We start from the raw sequence: 22,102 nt of genomic DNA on the forward strand, positions 1-22,102 counted from the left end.
TGCCTGGACCCTTTTTTGGAGATGCCAGGGATTGAACCTGGGACCTTCTGCTACCCAAGAAGATGCTCTACCACTGAGCCACCGTCCCTCCCCTCCCTCCCTCACTGGTAGTGAAGAGCACAGTATTTATGACCTTGGACTTAAGTTCAGGTTTGATCTCTGACTCGATTCTTCCTCCAATGCAAGAGTTACTTCAGTTGGAAGAAGGTTCCTTTGACTGGAGGAAAGCTGCAAAACTTGCTCAGTGGATTTATAGGATAATAGTATTTCCCACCTCTGTCCATGCCATTCAGGTCTGACAGAGACCACTGAGCATGTTCTTCTATACTGCCACTTTTATCAAGAGAATCAGGAAAAAAATATATTGCCAAAATTATAGCACCTTACCTGGTTGGGACAAACCAATTCTACTCTGCCCTTCTCCTAGGAGACTGCTGTAAAGAAACTACTGTCAAGGTGGCAAGATTTTGTGCTTGGGCTGTTTTAATTAGGCAGAGAAAAATAGTTTTAACTTAATCCAATTTTAATTATTTTATCAATTTTAAAAGTCTGTACATTTGCTTGTTTTAATCAAGTATGTCGGGATGTAATCAGCGGGTATACTGTATACTTGCTTTAATTCTGATTTTGAATGAATGAATGAAAAAAGTAGGATCTGCTCCAGCAATAGTACCAGCACTCCACCCCGGGCAGCAATAATAGTAATGCATAGATCTCAATGACTTATAACTTGTTGTGGGCACACAGACTGCCATCTAAAGCATTTATATTGTTGCCCTTAGACGTGTTACTTTATGGTAGCCCAGAAAAAAAAATGCGATCATGTCGGATGTAATCAGTGAAATAATTTCAGAATGAGTGGCTTGAGTATTGCAGCCATAATTCCATAATGTTTTAGTGGTTGGGTGATAATTAGCTCCTTCCCATGGGTTTTAATTATTTTATGACAGTGCGAATTTCTTTCAAATATCATTTATTTAAAACCTGACTATAATTTACCAACAATAGTATGGCAGAACATATAAACTGAACCCAGTATTGTCAGTGAAGTAAGTAGATGTGCCCTGACCTAGATAGCCCAGGCAAGCCCGATCTCATCAGATCTCAGACGCTTAAGCGGGGTTGACTCTGGCAAGTACTTGGATGGCAGACCTCCTTGCAATACCAGAGGCAGGGGCATTTTTAAAACTGGCAAGATGGGCTCCAAAATCTTGACACGATGCTTCCGCTTCATCCCAAGATATTTTCCTCAATGCTTTTCCGCTGTGAAATACCTGTGCAATAAGTGCCACAAAAATCAGTTCGAATTGCACTTCCTCTAAGCATCATACAAAATAAGATTTTGTAATAGTACTACATATGTTCAAACCCCGCCAGGTTCCTATCTAAAAGAAACATATTTTGCCAGCTTTGTTTTGATTTACATTATATTATAATGTTACAATGCAACAAGATAATAGTAATGGAATCCTAGATCCAAATCACTGGACTTCTCAATAAGACAACCTCCCCCCCCCCCCCCCCCATTTTTCATCTTGTAGCAACTGAACAGACTGCAGTCTGATTTCCATTCAGCAACATAGGTATTAAAAGGCTCTTTAAATGTGGTCCCTCAAAATCACATTCATTTTTGCCTATGGAAATTGGAGAGCCAGTTTGGTGTAGTGTTTAAGTGCGCGGACTCTTATCTGGGAGAACCGGGTTTGATTCCCCACTCCTCTACTTACAGCTGCTGGAATGACCTTGGGTTAGCCATAGCTATCATAGGAGTTGTCCTTGATAGGGCAGCTACTGTGAGAACCCTCTCAGCCCCAGCTACCTCACAGGGGCAGGGAGAAGATATAGGAGATTGTAAGCTGCTCTGAGTCTCTGATTCAGAGAGAAGGACAGGGTATAAATCTGCAGTCTTCTTCTTCTTCCTCCTCCACTTCCTCCTCCTTGCACAATGACACACCCTTGAAACTAGTATACTTTTTCACCTTCCAAACACCCTTTGCATATTAGGCTGCAGCCCTGATGTAGCCAATCCTCCAAGAGCTTACAGGGCTCTTCTTACTGCCTAATATGCAAAGGAGTCCCTGCTACAAAAAAAGCCCTGCATCTGTCATGCATTGTTTGGGTCTAACAGTGCTATTCTAAATAAAGTTTCGCCCTTATAACACCACTGACTTCAACGGATTTAGGGCTGCACTGTAAACACGTTAGCACAGTACTGCCAGTCATGTTCTAATAATGTCGAAATAGATCAATTTGTTGTATTTTACATTTGGGTTTCTCGGATTCCAAGCAATTCTTATGGCACATTCCTTCTCATCAGACATTCAGCAACATCTGAAGAAATCTCTCTCACTGTGCTGTTAAAGCCTGATAATACTTTCTCTTTATTCAACCAGTAGAGGTCACTGTTGAAGGACAAGAGGAATCATGCTCCTTAGAAGCCAGGCAGGGTTGTCCTTATAGTCCATACGAAATAGTAAATAATACGACAAGATGACTGAGGCGACCTCAAAAGAGGAATACCATACTCTTGCAGGCTGAAAAGAAAGGAAAAGATAATCACACTGGCTCTCTAAAGCGAATAGATGCAAATAAACAAGTGCGTATAAAGCCTTACAGATAAATACCAAAAGCCTATTGCTTGTGAACGTTCCTACAAGCAAGTTTTTGCCATTAGCCTAGCAACTCAAGAGACTTATAAAGTAAGATAAGCAACAGCTGTACTGAAGGAGTTGAATACAGGTAACTGCACTCCTTACTAATTGTATGACTAAGCAGTAGACTAGCTGCATCTTTAAGACCAGCTAAGTTTGATTCAGAATTTAAGCTTCTGTATGATCTAAGCAGACTTCGTCAGACAAAACTGGAATGGCAAGTTCTTAATATAAGTGGGCAGTGAGTTGGTACGTAGAATCATGGGAATGTTTTTAGCGGATTAAAAGAATCACAAATTGGGGGTCTGTGTTTGTTAGTTAGAACAAAGCAGGGCTGAAACAACACTGGAGGGTAATAAAAAGCAGATTCACACCTACGAAATCAATCTGCTTTTTATCTCCCTCCAATGTTGTTTCAGCCCAGTTAACAGCATTAACTAACAAACACAGACCCCAATTTGTGATTCTTTTAATCCGCTAAAAACATTCCCATGATTCCGCGTACCAACTCACTGCCCACTTATATTAAGAACTGCTGCTTGCCATTGCAATTTTGTCTGATGAAATCTGCTTAGAGCATACGAAAGCTTACATTCTGAATAAAACTTAGTTGGTCTTAAAGGGGAAACTTGTCTACTGCTTTGTTCAATTGCTTCAGACCAACACGGCTACCCACTTGGATCTATCTAATTGTATGACTGATTCAGGAGGTAAACGATGTGGGTTATGTGCTCAAAATCCGCTATTCTATCCAAAAGTCAAATCCTCCTCCTCATGCTTTCAGTATTAAAGGTATGTTAAACATTTCATTGCAATAAATCTTATAATAGCTCTGAAAGACAGACCAGGGTTATGCCCATATTGGGGACAGAGGCAGGAAACAAAGGCTGAGGCTAGTGAAGTTCATGCCAGGGATGAGGAGGACCTCCCAGATTAGAGTTTATCCTTTTAGCTACTAGTAAAAGAGTGAGGGAATCATAGACAATTGCAAAAGGAGAAACAGATCTATCCAAGATCCAGTATGGTATAGCAGTAAAAAAATCAGAATAGGATTTGGGTAACTGGGGTTCAAACCCCCAGTCTGTCTTGGGACTCCCTGGAATGACCTTGGACTTGCTACTCCAGTTTAACCTACCACTGATAATAAAATGAGGATGGGTGAAACAAGTACTTCACCCTGAACTCTTCCACAAAAGATTGGGACAAAAATATGCCCTCTCCACTGAAATTAAAAAAAGGTAAAGGAAGTCCACTGTGCAAGCACCAGTCATTTCTGACTCTGGGGTGACGTTGCATTATGATGTTTTTATGGCAGACTTGTTAACGGGGTGGTTTGCCATTGCCTTCCCCAGTCATCTATACTTTACCCCCAGCAAGCTGGGTACTCATTTTACCGATCTTGGAAGGATGGAAGGTTGAGTCAACCTTGAGCCGGCTACCTGAACCCAGCTTCCCTCAGGATTTAACTCAGGTCATGAGGAGAGCTTGGGCTTTAGTATTGTAGCTAATCATTCTGTGCCTTGGGGCTCCTTTCCCACTGAAATTGGTGAACTTTAAAAAAAAAGTGTTTATTTTTTTAAAAACAGAATAATCCAGCAACAAAATAAGTTTGTTTTTTAAAAAAAGAAATATATATATATACGTAAAGATCAGAGAAAAATATAACGTCGTGATGGATCTACATGTAAGTTTCTAGAAACAGTTTCCAAATATCTAAAAATAAGGCCATGTGAAATTGTCATCTATGTGCCATGTGTTCAAATGTTCTAAGGTCCTCAATTCATTGATCACTGGAGGTGGGCTTTTATCTTTTCAGTGTTGTAATATGAGACTTTTAGTTGTAATAAGGGTACAGTTGTAATAAGGGTAAACTGAGAGCCAGTTTGGTGTAGTGGTTAAGGAGCGCGGACTCTAATGTGGGAGAACTGCGATTGATTCTCCACTCTTCCACATGCAGCTGCTGCATGCACTCTTCCACATGCAGATGATCTTGGGCAAACCACAGTTTTCTCAACAGCAGTTCTCAAAAGAATTCTCTCAGCCCCACTTACCTCACAGGTGTCTATTGTGGGGTGAGGAAGGGGAAAAAATTGTCAGCCACTCTAAGACTCCAAGTAAAGGGCAGTTTATAAGTTCAGTCTCCTCCTCTTCTACAGAGAGTCCATTTTTGTTAACCATTAGTCAGTCTCCAAGAGATGGGCAGATAGTTTATTTGTTCGATTTATATCCCGTGCTCCCTGCCAAAGCAGGCTCAATTTAAAAATACATAACAATACTCAAAAACTGGTGAACTTGAGTAACTGTACTGGATGATTAAAAAACTATTCTCCCCCCCACCCCAATGCTTAACCTTAAATGCTAAAATGGGACTGTTCAACTGTAATCCTATGCTTCTTTGGAAGTAAATCCCATTTAACTCCCTGAGAAGTTATCTGAACAATAGCATTGCTAACACGTTGTTCTAGTAGAAGCCATTCACAAGAGGTTGCTTATTAGGAAATATTTATTTCCCCAGGTGTTGCAATAGTAAATGTTCATGGTACAATCAGGCTTCTTGTCAGACAGGCTGGTATTAGAAATTATAGGGACAGACAGAAAGCATAAACAGTGACTTCAAAAGGCAACGAGCAATAAAAGCTACAACTTACTGGGCTAATACTTGTTCCAGTTCACATAGGGCATAAGACCAAGCTTTCCACCTTCAGTTAGCCAAGTATATCCTGTATTGTTCAGATCTTGTGGGGCTATCCAGCAATAAGCATAACTCGTTTCCATGGAGCCATGAATCATGCTGTTGAGAAAACTTTGTTCAAACCTTTGAAGAAATGTAGTCTGTAGATTCCTTACATAAAATGTTCACAATTTTTTTTAAAAAAATCAAAGCAAAAGAATGCAGGAATGAGAGCCTTTTCTAATAATGGCCTTTTGAAATGGAAAGAATTCCATTAGAATATTAGAATTCCATTAGAATTATTCCATTAGAATAAGTTTGTGGTTGCAGGGGAACTGCTGTTTGTTTGGTTTGAGTGAGCTGAAGGTGATTGTTGCTGATTGATTAGGAGTGGCTGTGTTCCGCACCCTCTTTGCATTATTAAGCTGCGCTTTGCCAGAGGCGTGAGCCTTTGGCGCGAGCCGAGGGCTCATGGCCTGTGGCTCTTAGCCTGGGGGCTCTGTAAGGATGAGGAACCCAGATTCCTATTTTTCTTGTGTTCCCAATAAGGAAAGTAGACCCTCCAGAAGGAGAGCCACATAAACAAACAGGATTTAAAAGGGGACTGTATATTTTTGAAAAAAGCTATCATGAAGGTAGAATGCCAGCAGGGCAGCAGGGGCTTTCCAGTGTTTTGCACTGAGTGTCACATGTATGACTATCTGGCCACAGGACAGAAGTCTTGGGTGTGTGCTCGATGCAAGGAGCTCCTGGTCCTCAGGGAACGAGTTTGTACCCTTGAGGTCGAGGTGACTGACCTGGAGAAGCAGAGACAGTCAGTTAGGCACTTGGAGAAGACTCTCGGGGACATATTAGATGAGCCTCACCTTGAACGTGGCAGCCCCGTTGCTGCCAGGGAGCATGAGGGTCGAGAGGGAACAGGGCACAGGACTGAGGATAAGGGGAATGTGCCCTCAGTAGGGACCTCTTCTTCAGTTGGTAAGTGGGTATCCTTTCGCACCAAGGAACCATCCCTGGGCAGAGAGAGGGGGGGGGTCTTGGTAGTTGGTGATTCGATACTTAGGCAAGTAGACAACTGGGTGGCAAAACCGTGTACTGACTGTATGGTGGCTTGCCTGCCTGGTGCGAAGGTGGTGGACATTATGAGTGTTGTAGATAGGCTGATAGACAGTGCTGGGGAGGAGCCAGTGGTTATGGTGCATGTTGGCACCAACGATGTGGGGAAATGCAGTCGTGAGGTCCTGGAGGAAAAATGTAGGCTGCTGGGGAGGAGACTTAAGGCCAGGACCTCCTAAGTAGCCTTCTCAGAAGTGCTACCTGTTCCACGTGCAGGGCTGGAGAGACAGGCACAAATTAGAAGTCTCAATGTGTGGATGAGACGATGGTGTAGGGAGGAAGGCTTTAAGGTTGTTAGGCAATGGGATGCTTTCTGGAATAAGCGGGAGCTGTACAAAAGAGACCGTCTCCCCAGATGGAACCAAGCTGCTGGTGCTTAAAATCAAAAAGGTGGCAGAGCAGTTTTTAAACTAAATCTTGGGGGAAAGCCGACAGGAGATGAAATGTCTCTGGTTTGGGAGGACTCATCTCAAAGAGATGAAGGGTTAGCTGTTACTTTTCTACAGGGTAATGGATCAGAGTTGTCCACTGAGATGGTGACAAACAGTATGGGCTGCCTGCCAAAGTCTCGAGGCAGCAGGAGGAAGGTTGTGGGCCTAACTTGTCTGGGAAATTATAGATGTTTGTATACAAATGCTAGAAGTGTTCAAAGTAAAATTGGTGAGTTGCAATGTTTAGTGTTGGGGGAAAACATAGACATTGTGGGAATTTCAGAAACTTGGTGGAATGAGGAGAATCAGTGGGACACGGTGATTCCTGGATATGTTATATCGGAAGGATAGGGAGGGAAGGGTTGGAGGTGGGGTGGCTCTGTATGTCAGAGAGGGTATACAGTCCAGTAAGACTGAGGTCAAAGAATTAGATTCCCTTCTAGAAATGCTTTGGGTTGAAATAGAGGGCCCAAAAGGAAATGTAACTATGGGAGTTTGTTATCGCCCACCAAATCAAAAGATAGAGGACGACTATAATATGATGGAAGGATTAAAGACTGTGGCTAAATGTAAAAACTGTGTCGTAATAGGTGATTTTAACTACCCGCAGATTAATTGGGTTAATATGTGTTCAGGTCGAGAGAAAGAGATTGAGTTTCTTGATGCTCTCAATGACTGTGCTATGGAGCAGATGGTCTCAGAACCTACCAGGGGTAGGGCGATCCTGGATTTGGTCCTAAGTAATGCCCAAGACTTGGTGAGAGATGTAAAAGTGATCACACCGCTTGGGAGCAGTGACCATAATGATATTGATTTCACCATTTGTATAGCTAGGGAGTTGCCCCTAAAGACCAGCACAACCACGTTTAACTTTAAAAGGGGTAAATTCTCTGAGATGAGGAGGCATGTGAAGAGGAAACTGAAAGGAAAGGTAAATACAGTCAAAACCCTTGGGGAAGCTTGGAACTACAATCGAAGCTCAGATAAAATATATACCACAAGTTAGGAAAGGCACAAACAGGTATAAGAGAAGGCCTGCATGGTTAACAAACAAAGTAATGGAAGCTGTAAAAGGTAAGAAGGACTCCTTTAAGTGGTGGAAAGCTAGTCCAAGTGAGATTAATAAAAGGGAACACAGGCTGTGGCAAATCAAATCCAAGACTGTGATCAGGCAGGCAAAAAGGGACTATGAGGAGCGTATTGCAAAAAACATAAAGACCAACAATAAAAATTTCTTCAAATATATTAGAAGCAGGAAACCAGCCAGGGAGGCAGTGGGCCCTTGGATGACCAAGGGGTCAAAGGATTACTGAAGGAGGATAGGGAAATGGCTGAGAAGCTGAATGCATTTTTTGCCTCCGTCTTCACTGTGGAAGATGAGAAGTGTTTCCCACTCTAGAACCACTAATTTTGGAAGGGGTGTTGAAAGACCTGAGTCAGATTGAGGTGACAAGACAGGAGGTCCTACAGCTGATTGATGAATTAAAAACTACTAAGTCACCGGGTCCGGATGGCATACATCCAAGAGTTCTGAAAGAACTCAGAGTTGAACTTGTGGATCTCCTGACAAAAATATGTAATCTTTCATTGAAATCTGCCTCCGTTCCTGAGGACTGGAAGGTACCATCTTTAAAAAGGGTTCCAGAGGAGATCCAGGAAATTACAGGCCAGTCAGTCTGACTTCAATACCGGGAAAATTTGTAGAAAGCATTATCAAGGACAGAATGAGAAGGCACATTGATGAACACAAGTTATTGAGGAAGACTCAGCATGGGTTCTGTAAAGGAAGATCTTGTCTCACTAACCTGTTACAGTTCTTTGAGGGGGTGAACAAGCATGTGGACAAAGGGGACCCAATAGATGTTGTTTACCTTGACTTCCAGAAAGCTTTTGATAAAGTTCCTCATCAAAGGCTCCTTAGTAAGCTCGAGAGTCATGGAGTAAAAGGACAGGTCCTCTTGTGGATCAAAAACTGGCTAATTAATAGGAAGCAGAGAGTGAGTATAAATGGGCAGTCTTCGCAGTGGAAGACGGTAAGCAGTGGGGTGCCGCAGGGTTCAGTACTGGGTCCCATGCTCTTTAACTTGTTCATTAATGATCTGGAGTTGGGAGTAAGCAGTGAAGTGGCCAAGTTTGCAGATGACACTAAATTGTTCAGGGTGGTGAGAACCAGAGAGGATTGTGAGGCACTCCAAAGGGATCTGTTGAGGCTGGGTGAGTGGGCATCAACGTGGCAGATGAGGTTCAATGTGGCCAAGTGCAAAGTAATGCACATTGGGGCCAAGAATCCCAGCTACAAATACAAGTTGATGGGTTGTGAACTGGCAGAGACTGACCAAGAAAGAGATCTTGGGGTCATGGTAGATAACTCACTGAAAACGTCAAGACAGTGTGCGATTGCAATAAAAAAGGCCAACGCCATGCTGGGAATTATTAGGAAGGGAATTGAAAACAAATCAGCCAGTATCATAATGCCCTTGTATAAATCGATGGTGCAATCTCATTTGGAGTACTGTGTGCAATTCTGGTCACCGCACCTCAAAAAGTATATTATAGCATTGGAAAGAGTGCAGAAAAGAGCAACTAGAATGATTAAAGGGTTGGAACACTTTCCCTATGATGAAAGGTTAAAACGCTTGGGGCTCTTTAGCTTAGAGAAACGTTGACTGCGGGGTGACATGATAGAGGTTTACAAGATTATGCATGGGATGGAGAAAGTAGAGAAAGAAGTACTTTTCTCCCTTTCTCACAATACAAGAACTTGTGGGCATTCAATTAAATTGCTGAGCAGTCAGGTTAAAATGGATAAAAGGAAGTACTTCTTCACTCAAAGGGTGATTAACATGTGGAATTCACTGCCACAGGAGGTGGCGGCGGCTACTAGCATAGCCAGCTTCAAGAAGGGATTGGATAAAAATATGGAGCAGAGGTCCACCAGTGGCTATTAGCCACAGTGTGTGTGTATTGGCCACTGTGTGACACAGAGTGTTGGACTGGATGGGCCATTGGCCTGATCCAACATGGCTTCTCTTATGTTCTTATGTTCAAACATTTACTACTCTGATTATAGTTGGGTTGTAGTCCAAAAAGCATGGACTCCTAGGTGCAGTAAGGAAACAAGCTGGAGGAAATGACCAAATCAGCCCCTTTCTGCCATAAAACCCACACACCACAGATCACCAGGGTGACTTTGTTCCTCATAAGCTTAAATGACATGTACTGTGGCTTGTTTAGAGCCCTTCCTAAGATGCTCATTTCATAGAAAAGGTTGGAGTTGAGCTATCAGGCTATAAGTAACTGTTTACACATTAAAAGACCATGTGCACAAGATAATCCTCCTACAGAACAGCTTTGTGAAGGAAACAAAGGGATATGTTTGCCATCTCCTTACAATCACTGCAGATTCCTGGTTCCGATATTGTTCCTTCTAGTCTACTAACCAACAGGAGCACAACTGGAGGGGGGGGGGGTTGCAGAAAGCTGTAGTGAGACTGTAAGTTTGCCAGCTACGGGTGGAAATACCTAGAGATTTTTGGGATGGAGCCTGAGAAAAGCAGAGTTTGGGGAGAGGAGGGACTTCAATGGGGTAGAATGCCATAGAGTTCACCTTCCAAAGCAGCTACTTTCTCCAGGTGGCAGAGGTGAACTGATCTCCAGGTGGAATCCCAGGACATCTCCAGACACCACCTGGAGGTTGGCAAATCTAAGTGGGGAGGCAGGGATATTGCCTTTCTCTAGTTCAAATCCACTCAACACTGCTTAGGAATCCTAAGTTAGGATCCAAGGCCAAGTATTTCTGTATGGCTTGTTATGATTTCTAAAAGCAGGGCTTTTTTTTTTTTTTTTTGAGCAGGAATGCATAAGAATACAGTTCTGGCTGGCTTGGCATCGGGGTGTGGCCTAATATGCAAATGAGTCCGTGCTGGGCTCTTTCTACAAAAAAAGCCCTGTCTAAAAGTAACAGAGCACCCTCTTAAGTATGTTATAGTTTCTTCCACACAGACATTTTACTCTGTTCTTTTGCAAACTGCAACTTGGGGTGGGGCAGGGATCCTCACAACATCACTGTGCTATCGTTCACAACTGACCGCAGTAAACACAAAATCTTCTTTCTAGAGAGCCAATTCAAGCGCACAGAAACGTTTTATTTTTCTCTTATTGTTTTCACATGCTTAACAAGTGGATGCTAATCATTCTAACAGTCTACTTAATGGCTGCATGTAGAATGATTGAGGACGTGTCTGTCAGTATATAGTTAGCAAGCAATCTGTTGATTTCTGTAATGCAGACTCTGTACATCCAGACAGAATTGAAATGTCAGAATCTCTTGCATCCACAAATAAATGCCTGTCACTGAACATTCCAATCCAGCCAGTATCCAACTGATAAATTCCATTCAGCGTTCTCTCTTGACTCATCATAAACTGAAAGCTTTGACTTCAACCAGCCTTAAACAATTGGTCTGAGATTTAAAGTAGCATGATACCTGACAGTCCCTTCATCTCCTCCAATGCAACTTGACAGTGTGTGCGTGCGCATCTGTGTATAGCGTTTGTATTTTCTAGCAGAAGTAGCTACCTGCTTTGTATTGCTGCAAGTGATGGGCAACTGGATGAGTGTTCAAAGCGTTGAGGGTTTTTATTGATACTCCAATAATACCCACTGTGCCTTTCTCATCCCTTCAAAAAGAAATATTATAATTATTATATATATTACTCAGAGGTCACTCTCAGATGCCCTAGAATGTTTTTTTCCCTTCACATACGCTCGTCACACAACTGTAATTCATATACAACATGTGCTCCAACAAAATATTAAGCACTTTTAGGTTTCCAGTTATTTCAGTGGAAGAGTTAAAATGCAGGTATCACTAAACATAATCTACCTTTGACTAGACTGTGATCTCATTTACATCCTGGGCAAGGTTATCAAAATTGGATAGACATGATATAAGGATTATTCATATTGCTTAAAATATCATTCAGCACAGGTAGAATTCACTCTTAAGAGTTTATTTTGTTAAGTGCTTAAAGACACGTGAACACTTATGGAGTATGAAAGACTGCAATCCCAGCATGCCTTAGATTGTGTCTGCCAGGTCATGACCTCCGTTCAGTAAAAAAATTCTATAATCTGAAACAGCCCCAAACCAAAGTATAACTAAATATGTCAAATGAAATGTTATTGGATCTCACCAAATTCATAGAGGAAGACCTTGTGGGGGAACTGTGTTCAGTGCAGTATGCACTCAACCTCACTTTATAATAACAGGAGGCCCATTATTAAATTAGACATCACACTTTGTATATTTTAAGACAGATGCTAGTTTAAATGAAAGACTGTGGAATTTGCATCTGGCTGCACTCTGGTGATGACTGGAGCCCCCTGGGGAACATGAATCAAGCAGGCCTAGAACGGAACTTTGAAAATGAAGGTCCTCTGAGGATTTTCAGTCCCAAAATTAGACTTACCAAAGTAACTCAGTACAGTATTTTCCCAAATAATTCCAATAACAAAGAGTGTCAAGTTTCACCGATTAAAGTCATTTAAATTTAATGTTCATATATTGCAGCTAACCACACCAATGAATAATATACAATAATTGGAAATATTACCTTCTTAAAAAGATTCTTATGCAGTAGTGCCATGTCAAGTCTCTGCAGAGCAAACCCGTGCAATTTAGGAAACAATATAATGTAGAAGCTGTATAAGTGTTATCTGGTTACCAGTTAAAATCTCTTATAAGTCACAAACTTACTAGGTGGCCTTAGGCCAAGAGTTCCTGACTTTGTTGAACTTGTGGGCACTCTGGGAACAGTTACAGGATGTCACAACAAAATGGCTGCCATGTGTGTGGTGTGTGTGTGTGAGAACAATTACAAAATGCCTATCACCATGGGGCTAAGTCTAATCACAGAATGTTAGAAGGTTCTCCAGAATATTACAAGATTCCAAGCCAAGTACCCTCCTGTGAAGGAAGCAGCTGTTTTCAAGAGATTGCTCCATTCACACACAAAGGAGAAGCCTCCTGGGGCTCTTCTAAAGCATCTCCTATGCCAGGGGTGGCCAACGGTAGCGCTCCAGATGTTTTTTGCCTACAACTCCCATCAGCCCCAGCCAGCACGGCCAATGGCTGGGGCTGATGGGAGTTGTAGGCAAACAACATCTGACAGCTACCATTGGCTACCCCTGTCCTATGCCAGTGAAGTAGAACTGGGCTCCCCAACCTGTGAGAACTCTGACACGGGGTGGTGGGCACAATCTGGGGATGCCATTCCCCAGTTGGGGGTGAGGGATCCTGTGATTTTTGAGTTCCAGCCCAAAGCCAACTAATTTTGCTGGTGGGAGGAAATCCCATCCCCGCTCAATGTGTTGATGTCATGTAAAAGTGACATCAGCATGTTGAGGATATCGTGCAGATTGCAACTACATGCAGGCTTGCTTGGAAGTGCAATGGAACTCCTTGCTCCTGGGCAAGCATGCCTTGGATTGGGTGATCGAGCAGGCCAGCCTTCCTGGTCAGCCTCCTGTGGGGTAGATGCTCTCTCACTTAGCTTGCAGCGCCTGCACCCCTGTGCCACATGTGGTGGGGAGGGAGGCAGGGCTGCCCTCCCCAGACTGTTGGAGCTTTCCTAGCCTCTGAAAAGGTGAGGAGCCTTTCCTGGCCATGAAATTAAAGCAAAACCAATCAGTTCTGCCAGCCTCCCTTTCCTCCAGCAAGGGACAGAAGACAGCTGGGTGGTGAGGGTGAAGGAGGAGAAGTGTCACCAGTCACAGAGCTCAGCTGCTGCTGAAGGTAAGTATAGCAAGCACCAGGGAAAAAAAATCTGACTGTCCCTCTCTTTGCAGCCTTGGGATGACTTCCTTAAGATACTGGCACCACTTCTGCGTGATGTCAGCATGCCTTCATCACTCCGCCCCACTCTCTGAAAGCTCCCTCCCACCCCCTTGACAGGGCAGCATTCGGATCTGGCAACCCTAGCACAACCACAAAATGGCTGTCACGGGAGGCAGTGCCAACCATAATATGTGAGGGAGTGAGGCTATATATAACCAGGGATCTTTTTGTAGGAAAATAGGTGGTGGAGCTCATCCAGGGATTGTTATGCAGCTGCACATACTATTCAATGGACAAGGAGGTGGAATTCTCAGAAGGAGGAGGAGGAACTCTCAGAAAGGTGCAGGAACTGCACTCCTGCGAGCTCCCACTGAATCTGAGGCCTGTATATAACCCTAATAGTATATCTTCAACATTTCAGGCAAAAGCTCTGTTTAAAAGGAAACCTTTTAATCCACAAAGCCAATTCCTACCTTCCCTGCCCACTTTCTAAAAGTACTTGGTAGGAACCAGTAAAGGTGGGGACCTCTGAAGTACAGGAACACCAGGACTAGCTTTTCACTTTGGAGAAAAAGCCACTGGGCTCCAGAAAATACAGTGGTGGGTTCCACATTATCGAGGGACACCACTGTGAGGAATATTGTCTTGGACAAATCACTCATCCCTATTCTAACAATTCATGTATATAAACATTCGCTTATAGTGGGTTGCCATGACAGTTACAAGTTAATGTTCATGAAGCACTTTGAACACTGAAAGAACTATACAAAGTTTAAGAGCTGGGTTTTCCCAAAGGTGATAATAGAAATAATGTAAGTAACAATGGGCACAGTTACCAACACTTGTAACTTTTCTGCTAAAGAAAACCAATGCAAAGGATTGGTATTATACCACAGCCAATTTACCACCACCTCAAACACTGAAGCAAACCTAACTCAAAGCCAAAATTCAAAGAGAAGGCATCAGCACTTTTCAATAACAGTTCAATACCAAAATATTTTGTTGTTGTTCAGTCGCACAGTCGAATCCGACTCTTTGTGACCCCGTGGACCAAGTCACGCCAGGCCCTCCTGTCTTCCACCATCCTCCTAAATCTGCTCAAATTCATATTATAATAGAAGGGTGATTTAAGCTGAACTTGTTGGTATTTTGTGTTCTTGGAAAATTAATGCTTACACATCTTTGCAACTACTGCATGAGCTTCAAATTGATATGGGCAGGGCTTTTCTTTGTAGAAAAAGCCCAGCAGCAACTCAGTTACATAATAGGCTATACCCCCAGCATCACCACTGTTTCACACAGAGCTTTTTTGAAGAAAAAGCCCAGTAGAAACTCATTTGAATATCAGGCAACACCCCCTAATTCCAAGCCAGTCAGAACTGTGTTCCTGTGCGTTCTTGCTCAAAAAAGCCCTGGATATGGGTTGCATTTTTGTTTACAGTATTTCAAGCGCTAAGGGAAAAGGATACCCTTTTCCGGGGATGGAAGCCTTAAACGTAAGTTTACCTGACATCACTAAACTCACCCTTCAACTCTTCTTTCTGCATTTCCAGTATTTAGATCTGCTCCTAGCCTGATATCCCAATTGATTATAGTGTCTAGATAAACATCCTGTCACTGCAGAGTACTGTCTGTGAACTTTCCACTGATGACCTGTTATTGATTGCCTTCAAGCACATGAGAATAAATGCAGGAATAATAAAATTCCAGCTTGTCTTCCTTACCCTTTGGGCTACCTTTAAACATTACTATCTCAGACGCTGATTTCTTGCCCTGCTGGTTTGCTTCACTCTCCCAGCTGATGGACGAATTTCTTCAATCTACCTCCCAGCTGACATACCTGCTTAACTCCTTTCCTACACCAGTGCCTTTTGGCTTGACAATCCTGCAGATTCGTCTCACATTACATCATATGTATCCAATGACTGAACAAATCAATCACGTCTAATGAAAGTATCATTTAAAGTACGTCTGGTTTTTATTCCCACAAATTAGCACCCGGATGGATGAAGTAAAGTTGATACATGCTTTAAAATTTAAAAGTGAATATATTTTCTTCTGTTCACTTAGATGCTGATTTGTGGAAGGAAAAGACTGTTCTTTTGTTTGTTTATCTTCCAGATTATAGACTGCCAAACACAGAAGCATAGTGCCCAAGGTACTTGTAATTTAAGAAAGAAATACTGTTATGTTTCTCTCAGTTCCGTCTGCTAGATTCACAAAGAAAAATGCATGAGTAAGTGGCAATAACATGAGGATGGCTAGAAAAGTTTTTAAAAATGCAGCTGAGTATCAGTATAAAGCAAAAGGTGAGTGAGAAGGGACAGCCTGTTGGAAATATCCTTTATCAGTTCATACAACAAGATTCAACATGCTCCATCATGTGGTTGTAACAATGAGTGGAAGCGATTTACATTTTTGTACCATACATTCATGGCACACTTGCATGCAACAATCCATGGGAGAACAACCGCTTTGAAGAGTAATGTAAGCCTCTGCATTTTACAGAAGCCAAATATGTAATCATAGGGCACATGATTTAATTTCTAGCATTCCTTTGCATCTCCTGGCAATGGTGTTCTAGCAAAATTCCTGTTTCTGTGCCTAAAAAACAAAAACCCAGACTGAGAACAATAACAAATATTGCACTAGACTTCAATTTGACTCAGTATAAGGCAAGTCTGTAAAGAGCCCATTTCATAGAAAAACAAAACAGAAATCCAGTCTTCATGGTCTCTCTCTCTATGCTGTTTAAGAGCTAGCCATGATTGTGGATATTAGAACTTTTGCAGCAGCAAAAGAAGAGACATAGGTCGTTTTCGCACTTAGCGTTTGCTCCCCTTATTCCGCAGCGCAATTATGTCCGGATCATTTTTCTCATTTTCGCACTAGTGACTCTTTGCGGAGTTGCCTTCCCTGAAGCCCCAGCTCAAATCGTTTTCCCACTGGCATCGACTTGAGTTCGATGCCCTGTCAATCATTTTTTTTTTAAGCGCAAGTCTGGTTGCGTAAGGACGTACTAACGTACTAACGTAACATCGAGCAGGCACAGCTGTTCCCTCCCCTTCTTTTCGTGGACAAACCGCATCACGTGTGCTGCTGCTGCTTATGGATTGGCTGCAGCTGTAGAATCCTCCACAGCCCTTTATGTATTAACAGAAGCATTCACAGTGGAGAATCCTAGCACTAGATTCCCCCCCCAAATTCTGAAGTTGCGAAATATCGCAATAACGAAGAGAGAAAAATCGAGGGGTTTGTGTGTGTGTGTGTGTGTGGCAGCTTCTTCCTTTCCCAGCCTCGCTCCCTCCCGGGTGGCGAAGCTGGGATTTCCTCCGCTCTCTTTCCCCTCCCCGGCTGGCGCTTGCAACGGGGACCTGACTGATTCCTGCTGCCAGAGCTCCCCCCCCCACCCCATTCTCTCCTTCCCCTTCTGTGGCGCGTGTGAAGAGCGAGCTCGCGTCTATTTTCTAACCGAGCGGAATGTAGCCAGGGAGAAGAATGCAGGACTCCAACTTCCCATTTTATACATGGCGATTTTGTGCAGGTCCAGAAATCCTGGTGGCACAGCTGAGGGAGGCATTTCCTTTTTAAAACACACACACACATGAACGCTTTGGCCCGCACCGGCACTAGATTCCCCCCCCCAACAATGGTCGTTTTCGCATTATCGAGATAACGCAACAGCGAAATAACGCAACTAAAGTCAATAATAATAATAAAAAATTCTAACGAAACCAATTGAAGTGGCAATTGAGGCTATTCCAGGAGGGTTTTTTTTTTCTATTTGTTAATTTCGAAATATCGCTATTACGCAAAACTGTGAAGTTTAAAAAAAAATGGCTGTGCTGGCACTTTGGGGAAGCGCCGCGAAAGGCTGATGATTGGCCAAGGGGGTGGATGGGGTGGGAGGACGGAAAGGGAGAGGGTGACGCCCACAAAGCAGTCGATCCGGCGTGGATGGATTTCCCACAGCAAACTCCGAGGAGTGGATCCGGTGTGGATCCGGAGGTTTTCAAAAACTCCGGAAGGAGGTGGATCTAGATACTCCGGCGTGAAACCCCTGCAGCGCCGGAGCAAACCGCAGCGCCGGAGCAACAGGTGGGAAAACCAGGAAAAGATCCGGAGGTAAATGGGGTGCTACGCCGGAGTAAACGCTAGTGCAAAAACGGCCATAGTTTTTTACACCCTGCTTTTCTCTTCCTTAAGGAATCTCAAAACAGCTTAAAATCACATTCCCTTCCTTCTGCTGAAAAATGGATCGTCCACCAAATTTAATTTTTTTTCAGTTAACTCCAATCAACTAATTTCTTTTCTTTGAAATCAACAGGACTAAAGCAATCTAACTGATTGTGACCTGGGTTATTGGTTTGTTTGTTTTTTTTAAAAAAACCCCAAACCCTCTTGACATTTCAAATGATACTATATAGAGGTATTGTGACCCTAGTATAACCCAAACATGGATGACTTCATAAGCAATACTGCGTCCTTTCTTCCTATTCAAGCAGCTGACAGCTTCATAATGCCATTCCAAAAGCCTGCTTAGGGAAAGTGCTTAGATAATCACTGCTTTAGTGTTTAGACAGCTAGCTTAAGGAATTTGACCTGAGTTACCAACCATTTGCCCTCTGTTAGCAGTTTACAGATTAGGAGCGAAAAACAGTTGTTGAGTTAGTAATAAAATATGGCACAGGGCCAACTGAGTAAAAAGCACTTTTCTACAATGTCTAGTAATAGAGGGACTCATCAGATTTTGAGAGAGATGGGAATGATTTTTTTTTTAAAAAAAGACAAATAAAGCAGGATAATTTTCCAAGCATATATTCGCTGGAAGCCAAGAACTGACGATGGAAGCCAAGAACTGATGGGGATCCATATGCTACAAATAAGGAGAGAATCAAAAGATGTAATGAAGTACCTCTCAGCATCACCAATAAAAAGTCTCTAAATCTGAATATTGGATTTTTGAAACGAACAAACAAAAATTCAACAAAACTCCTAGGCAGCAGCGCAGTGACTTTTTAATAGTTTAAGGGAAGCTACTGTTTCAATAGGAGCCCTGTGGCACAGAGTGGAAAGCTGCAGTACTGCAATCCAAGCTCTGCTCACGACCTGAGTTCGATCCCGGCGGAAGCTGGGTTCAGGTAGTCAGCTCAAGGTTGACTCAGCCTCCCATCCTTCGGAGGTCAGTAAAATGAGTACCCAGTTTGCTGGGGGAAAAGTGTAAATGACTGGGGAAGGCAATGGCAAACCACCCCATAACAAGAAGTCTGCCAAGAAAACATCATGATGTAACATCACCCCATAGGTCAGTAATGACTCAGTGCTTGCACAGCGGACTACCTTTACTGTTTCAGTTCACAAGCACAGTTTGGTATAGCAGCACTCATTTAATGTCCTTTAGTACAAATGGAGAGAAAACTTCCACCCAAGCTCACAGGCTTCATATGCACACTGGTACTGACATGGTATCTTGTCATGTTTAGTGGTTCTCACATTTAGAATGTTGGATCGGCCCCCAAACCACAGCGAATTAGAAAATCCGAGTGCTATAGCAGCTGTTGTGTGCATGTAGAAAACCATGGAACTGGCTGTTTCTCCCCAATCACCTGTTTGGTGCTAAAATGTATCAAATAGTATTTAACTTTTATGATATCAAACATGCACATAATAGGCTGCAAATCTGGAATATCACAATCACACTCCTTTTTTTTTTAATTAAGGGAATGTTAGTGAAGGGATGTAAAGTTATTTCTCTGTGTTGAAGATATATATGCTTTCAATCCAAAAATTCCTCTTCAAAAACCCTATAAAATACACATGTATGTCTTGGCATTGGGGAGGGACGGTGGCTCAGTGGTAGAGCATCTGCTTGGGAAGCATAAGGTCCCAGGTTCAATCCCTGGCATCTCCAAAAAAGGGTCCAGGCAAATAGGTGTGAAAAACCTCAGTTTGAGACCCTGGAGAGCCGCTGCCGGTCTGAGAAGACAATACTGACTTTGATGGACCAAGGGTCTGATTCAGTATAAGGCAGCTTCATATGTTCATATATGTTCATTATGTACAAAGTAACTGGGTTACGTTCAGATTAATTGTCCCCACACTGTCCCCACACAAAGCTTAAGCTCTTGGAGGATTGACTACATCAGGGGTGTGTGGCCTAATATGTAAAGGAGCTCCTGCTAGAATTCCACCCCTGCCCAAGCCTGTTGCTGGGGGAGAGGGGACCTCCAAAAATAGAATTTCAGGGGACATTTCAAGTTGCCACAAGGGGTGTAATCCTCGCACCTGCAGAAATATCAAGCCATTATTCAAACATATCGTCATTACAAACACTTTGGCGTTTGATGGAGGAAGACACAGTAATTTGAGACAGAACACTGACAAAGCAAATGGGCCACAAAAGAGGAAAACTTTGTAACTTCAAGTCATAGTTCTGCAAGTGCTCCGCTGCGCATATAGGCTTCCCCATTAATTTAAATGTATGGTCGTCTCCTTCAATACACAGTTCACTGAACTGAATAGAAAAATCATATACGTGCTGTGATAGGAGGGCCTCTCAGGGGCAGGCAGGGAGACCATGGCAGAGGAAAGAACCCTGAGAAAGTTGGCCTGGGTACCTAAGTAGTGAAATGGGCAGTCAGGATTGCCAGAGATGGATTGTAGCCTCAGTGGAAGAGATTAGGCGGGCCTGGGAGTGGCCACCACAAAGGAAGGATAGAATACCCTGTAACTGGGGACAAGTGAATTATAACTGTGTCACAAAGTGGGTGGTTAAAGACTGGAAACGGTTCGAGCAGACTGGAACTTGACTTGAAGGCATGGATGGGTGACCCCTACCCAGCCTGCTACGGCCACTGGCCCTGCGGGTGAGCTGAGAGACGCCCAGATTGTGAGACACATGCATTCACTGTCCCCACACAAAGACCTACCGTACTTGACTGAAATATTAATTCTGTGGGGTTTTTTTAAAAAAAATATGTACATGTAAGAAATCCACAACAACAAAACTCATTGAGGAAACAGGAATTTTAATTTGTTCGGTGAGAAAGAAAGTATGAAATCCTAAAAATGCTTGTTCTCCATCCAGATATGCCCTGTCGAGCCTTGCACTCAGCAGATCAACATATTCTGGCAATCGCTGGCCCAAAAGACATCCAACTAGCCTCAATTAGGGCCAGGACATTCTCAGCCTTGCCCCCAGCCTGGTGGAATGAGCTTCACCTAGAGGCTATGGCCTTGTAGGACCTTTTGAATTTCTGCACGATCTGCAGGACTGAGTTCTTCCACCAGGCTTTTGAATGAGGCAGTGGGCATCATTTATTCACCATTTATTCCCTCCTGTTGCTTTCTCTGTAGATGAGCTTAATTAGGTAGACTTGGTCCCTCAAGAGCTGGAGTTAAACTAGGCCTTACCGGATTGCGTAGAATATACGATGCTTAAGTTTGGTTGCCATCGTTATATATTCAATTGTGGTTTTAAATTTTCTTTAAAATTTTTCAATCTACTTACATGTGTATCTTATTGTTATGGCTATGTTGTACCCTGCCCCGAGCCTGTTCACAGGAAGGGCAGGCTAAAAATTGAATAAATCAAATCAGATATATTCAAATGTTTACTCTTGAGTATGCAGACTGGCCTGTATGTACCACAAAGTGTGTAAATGCTTGGAAGGGTACTGGTTCTGGTAGGTCCAGATCCTTCTTGAGTTAGCAGAGTGCACAAAGCTTTAATGCAGCAGCTGCTTGTATTGAGTCTGAACAGACCTTGCGGCTGCATGTGGTTGCAAAGTCGTAGGGTTGCCATCCTCCATGTGTGGCCTGGAGATCTGCTTTTACAATTGATCTTCAGCTGACAGAGATCAGCTCTCCTGGAAAAAACAAAAAAACACAACAAACTCTCTCTGTATACAAAATATTTTCTCTATATAATGTATAATTAAGGGACCTGGCAACCCTAATACACACAGCCACCGTTTCCAGTTTCTAGTTAAACAGTAACTAGAGCCAGTTTGGTGTAGTGGTTAAGTGTGCGGACTCTTATCTGGGAGAGCCCCACTCCTCCACTTGCACCTGCTAGCATGGCCTTGGGTCAGCCATAGCTGTGGTAGGAGTTGTCCTTGAAAGGGCAGCTGCTGTGAGAGCCCTCTCCAGCCCCACCCACCTCACAGGGTGTCTGTTGTGGGGGAGGAAGGTAAAGGAGATTGTGAGCCGCTCTGAGACTCTTCGGAGTGGAGGGCGGGATATAAATCCAATATCTTCTTCATCTTCATCTTCTTATTACAGAAATACATGTTGATAGTGTAGATTATGAGGAAGAGACAGATTCTAAACTATCTATCTGACAGATGGGGATGGATACAGAGAGGAGCACCTGATTCCCTATCTTGTGTGTATG

At 43.0% G+C, this 22,102-nt stretch overlaps 1 protein-coding gene across 1 annotated transcript in view; it reads right to left on the minus strand.

Moving 5' to 3' along the window:
- LOC132585202 (secretory phospholipase A2 receptor-like) overlaps window positions 1-22,102 on the minus strand; it is an 85,680-nt gene that overhangs the window by 36,964 nt on the left and 26,614 nt on the right. The window contains 5 exon segments of the mRNA XM_060257009.1: window positions 1,166-1,273; window positions 1,534-1,596; window positions 2,521-2,534; window positions 5,311-5,466; window positions 11,448-11,541. Of these exon segments, the coding sequence (XP_060112992.1) occupies window positions 1,166-1,273; window positions 1,534-1,596; window positions 2,521-2,534; window positions 5,311-5,466; window positions 11,448-11,541 (435 nt within the window).

This window comes from Heteronotia binoei, chromosome 16 (assembly GCF_032191835.1).
Source record: "Heteronotia binoei isolate CCM8104 ecotype False Entrance Well chromosome 16, APGP_CSIRO_Hbin_v1, whole genome shotgun sequence".
Taxonomy (NCBI): domain Eukaryota; kingdom Metazoa; phylum Chordata; class Lepidosauria; order Squamata; family Gekkonidae; genus Heteronotia; species Heteronotia binoei.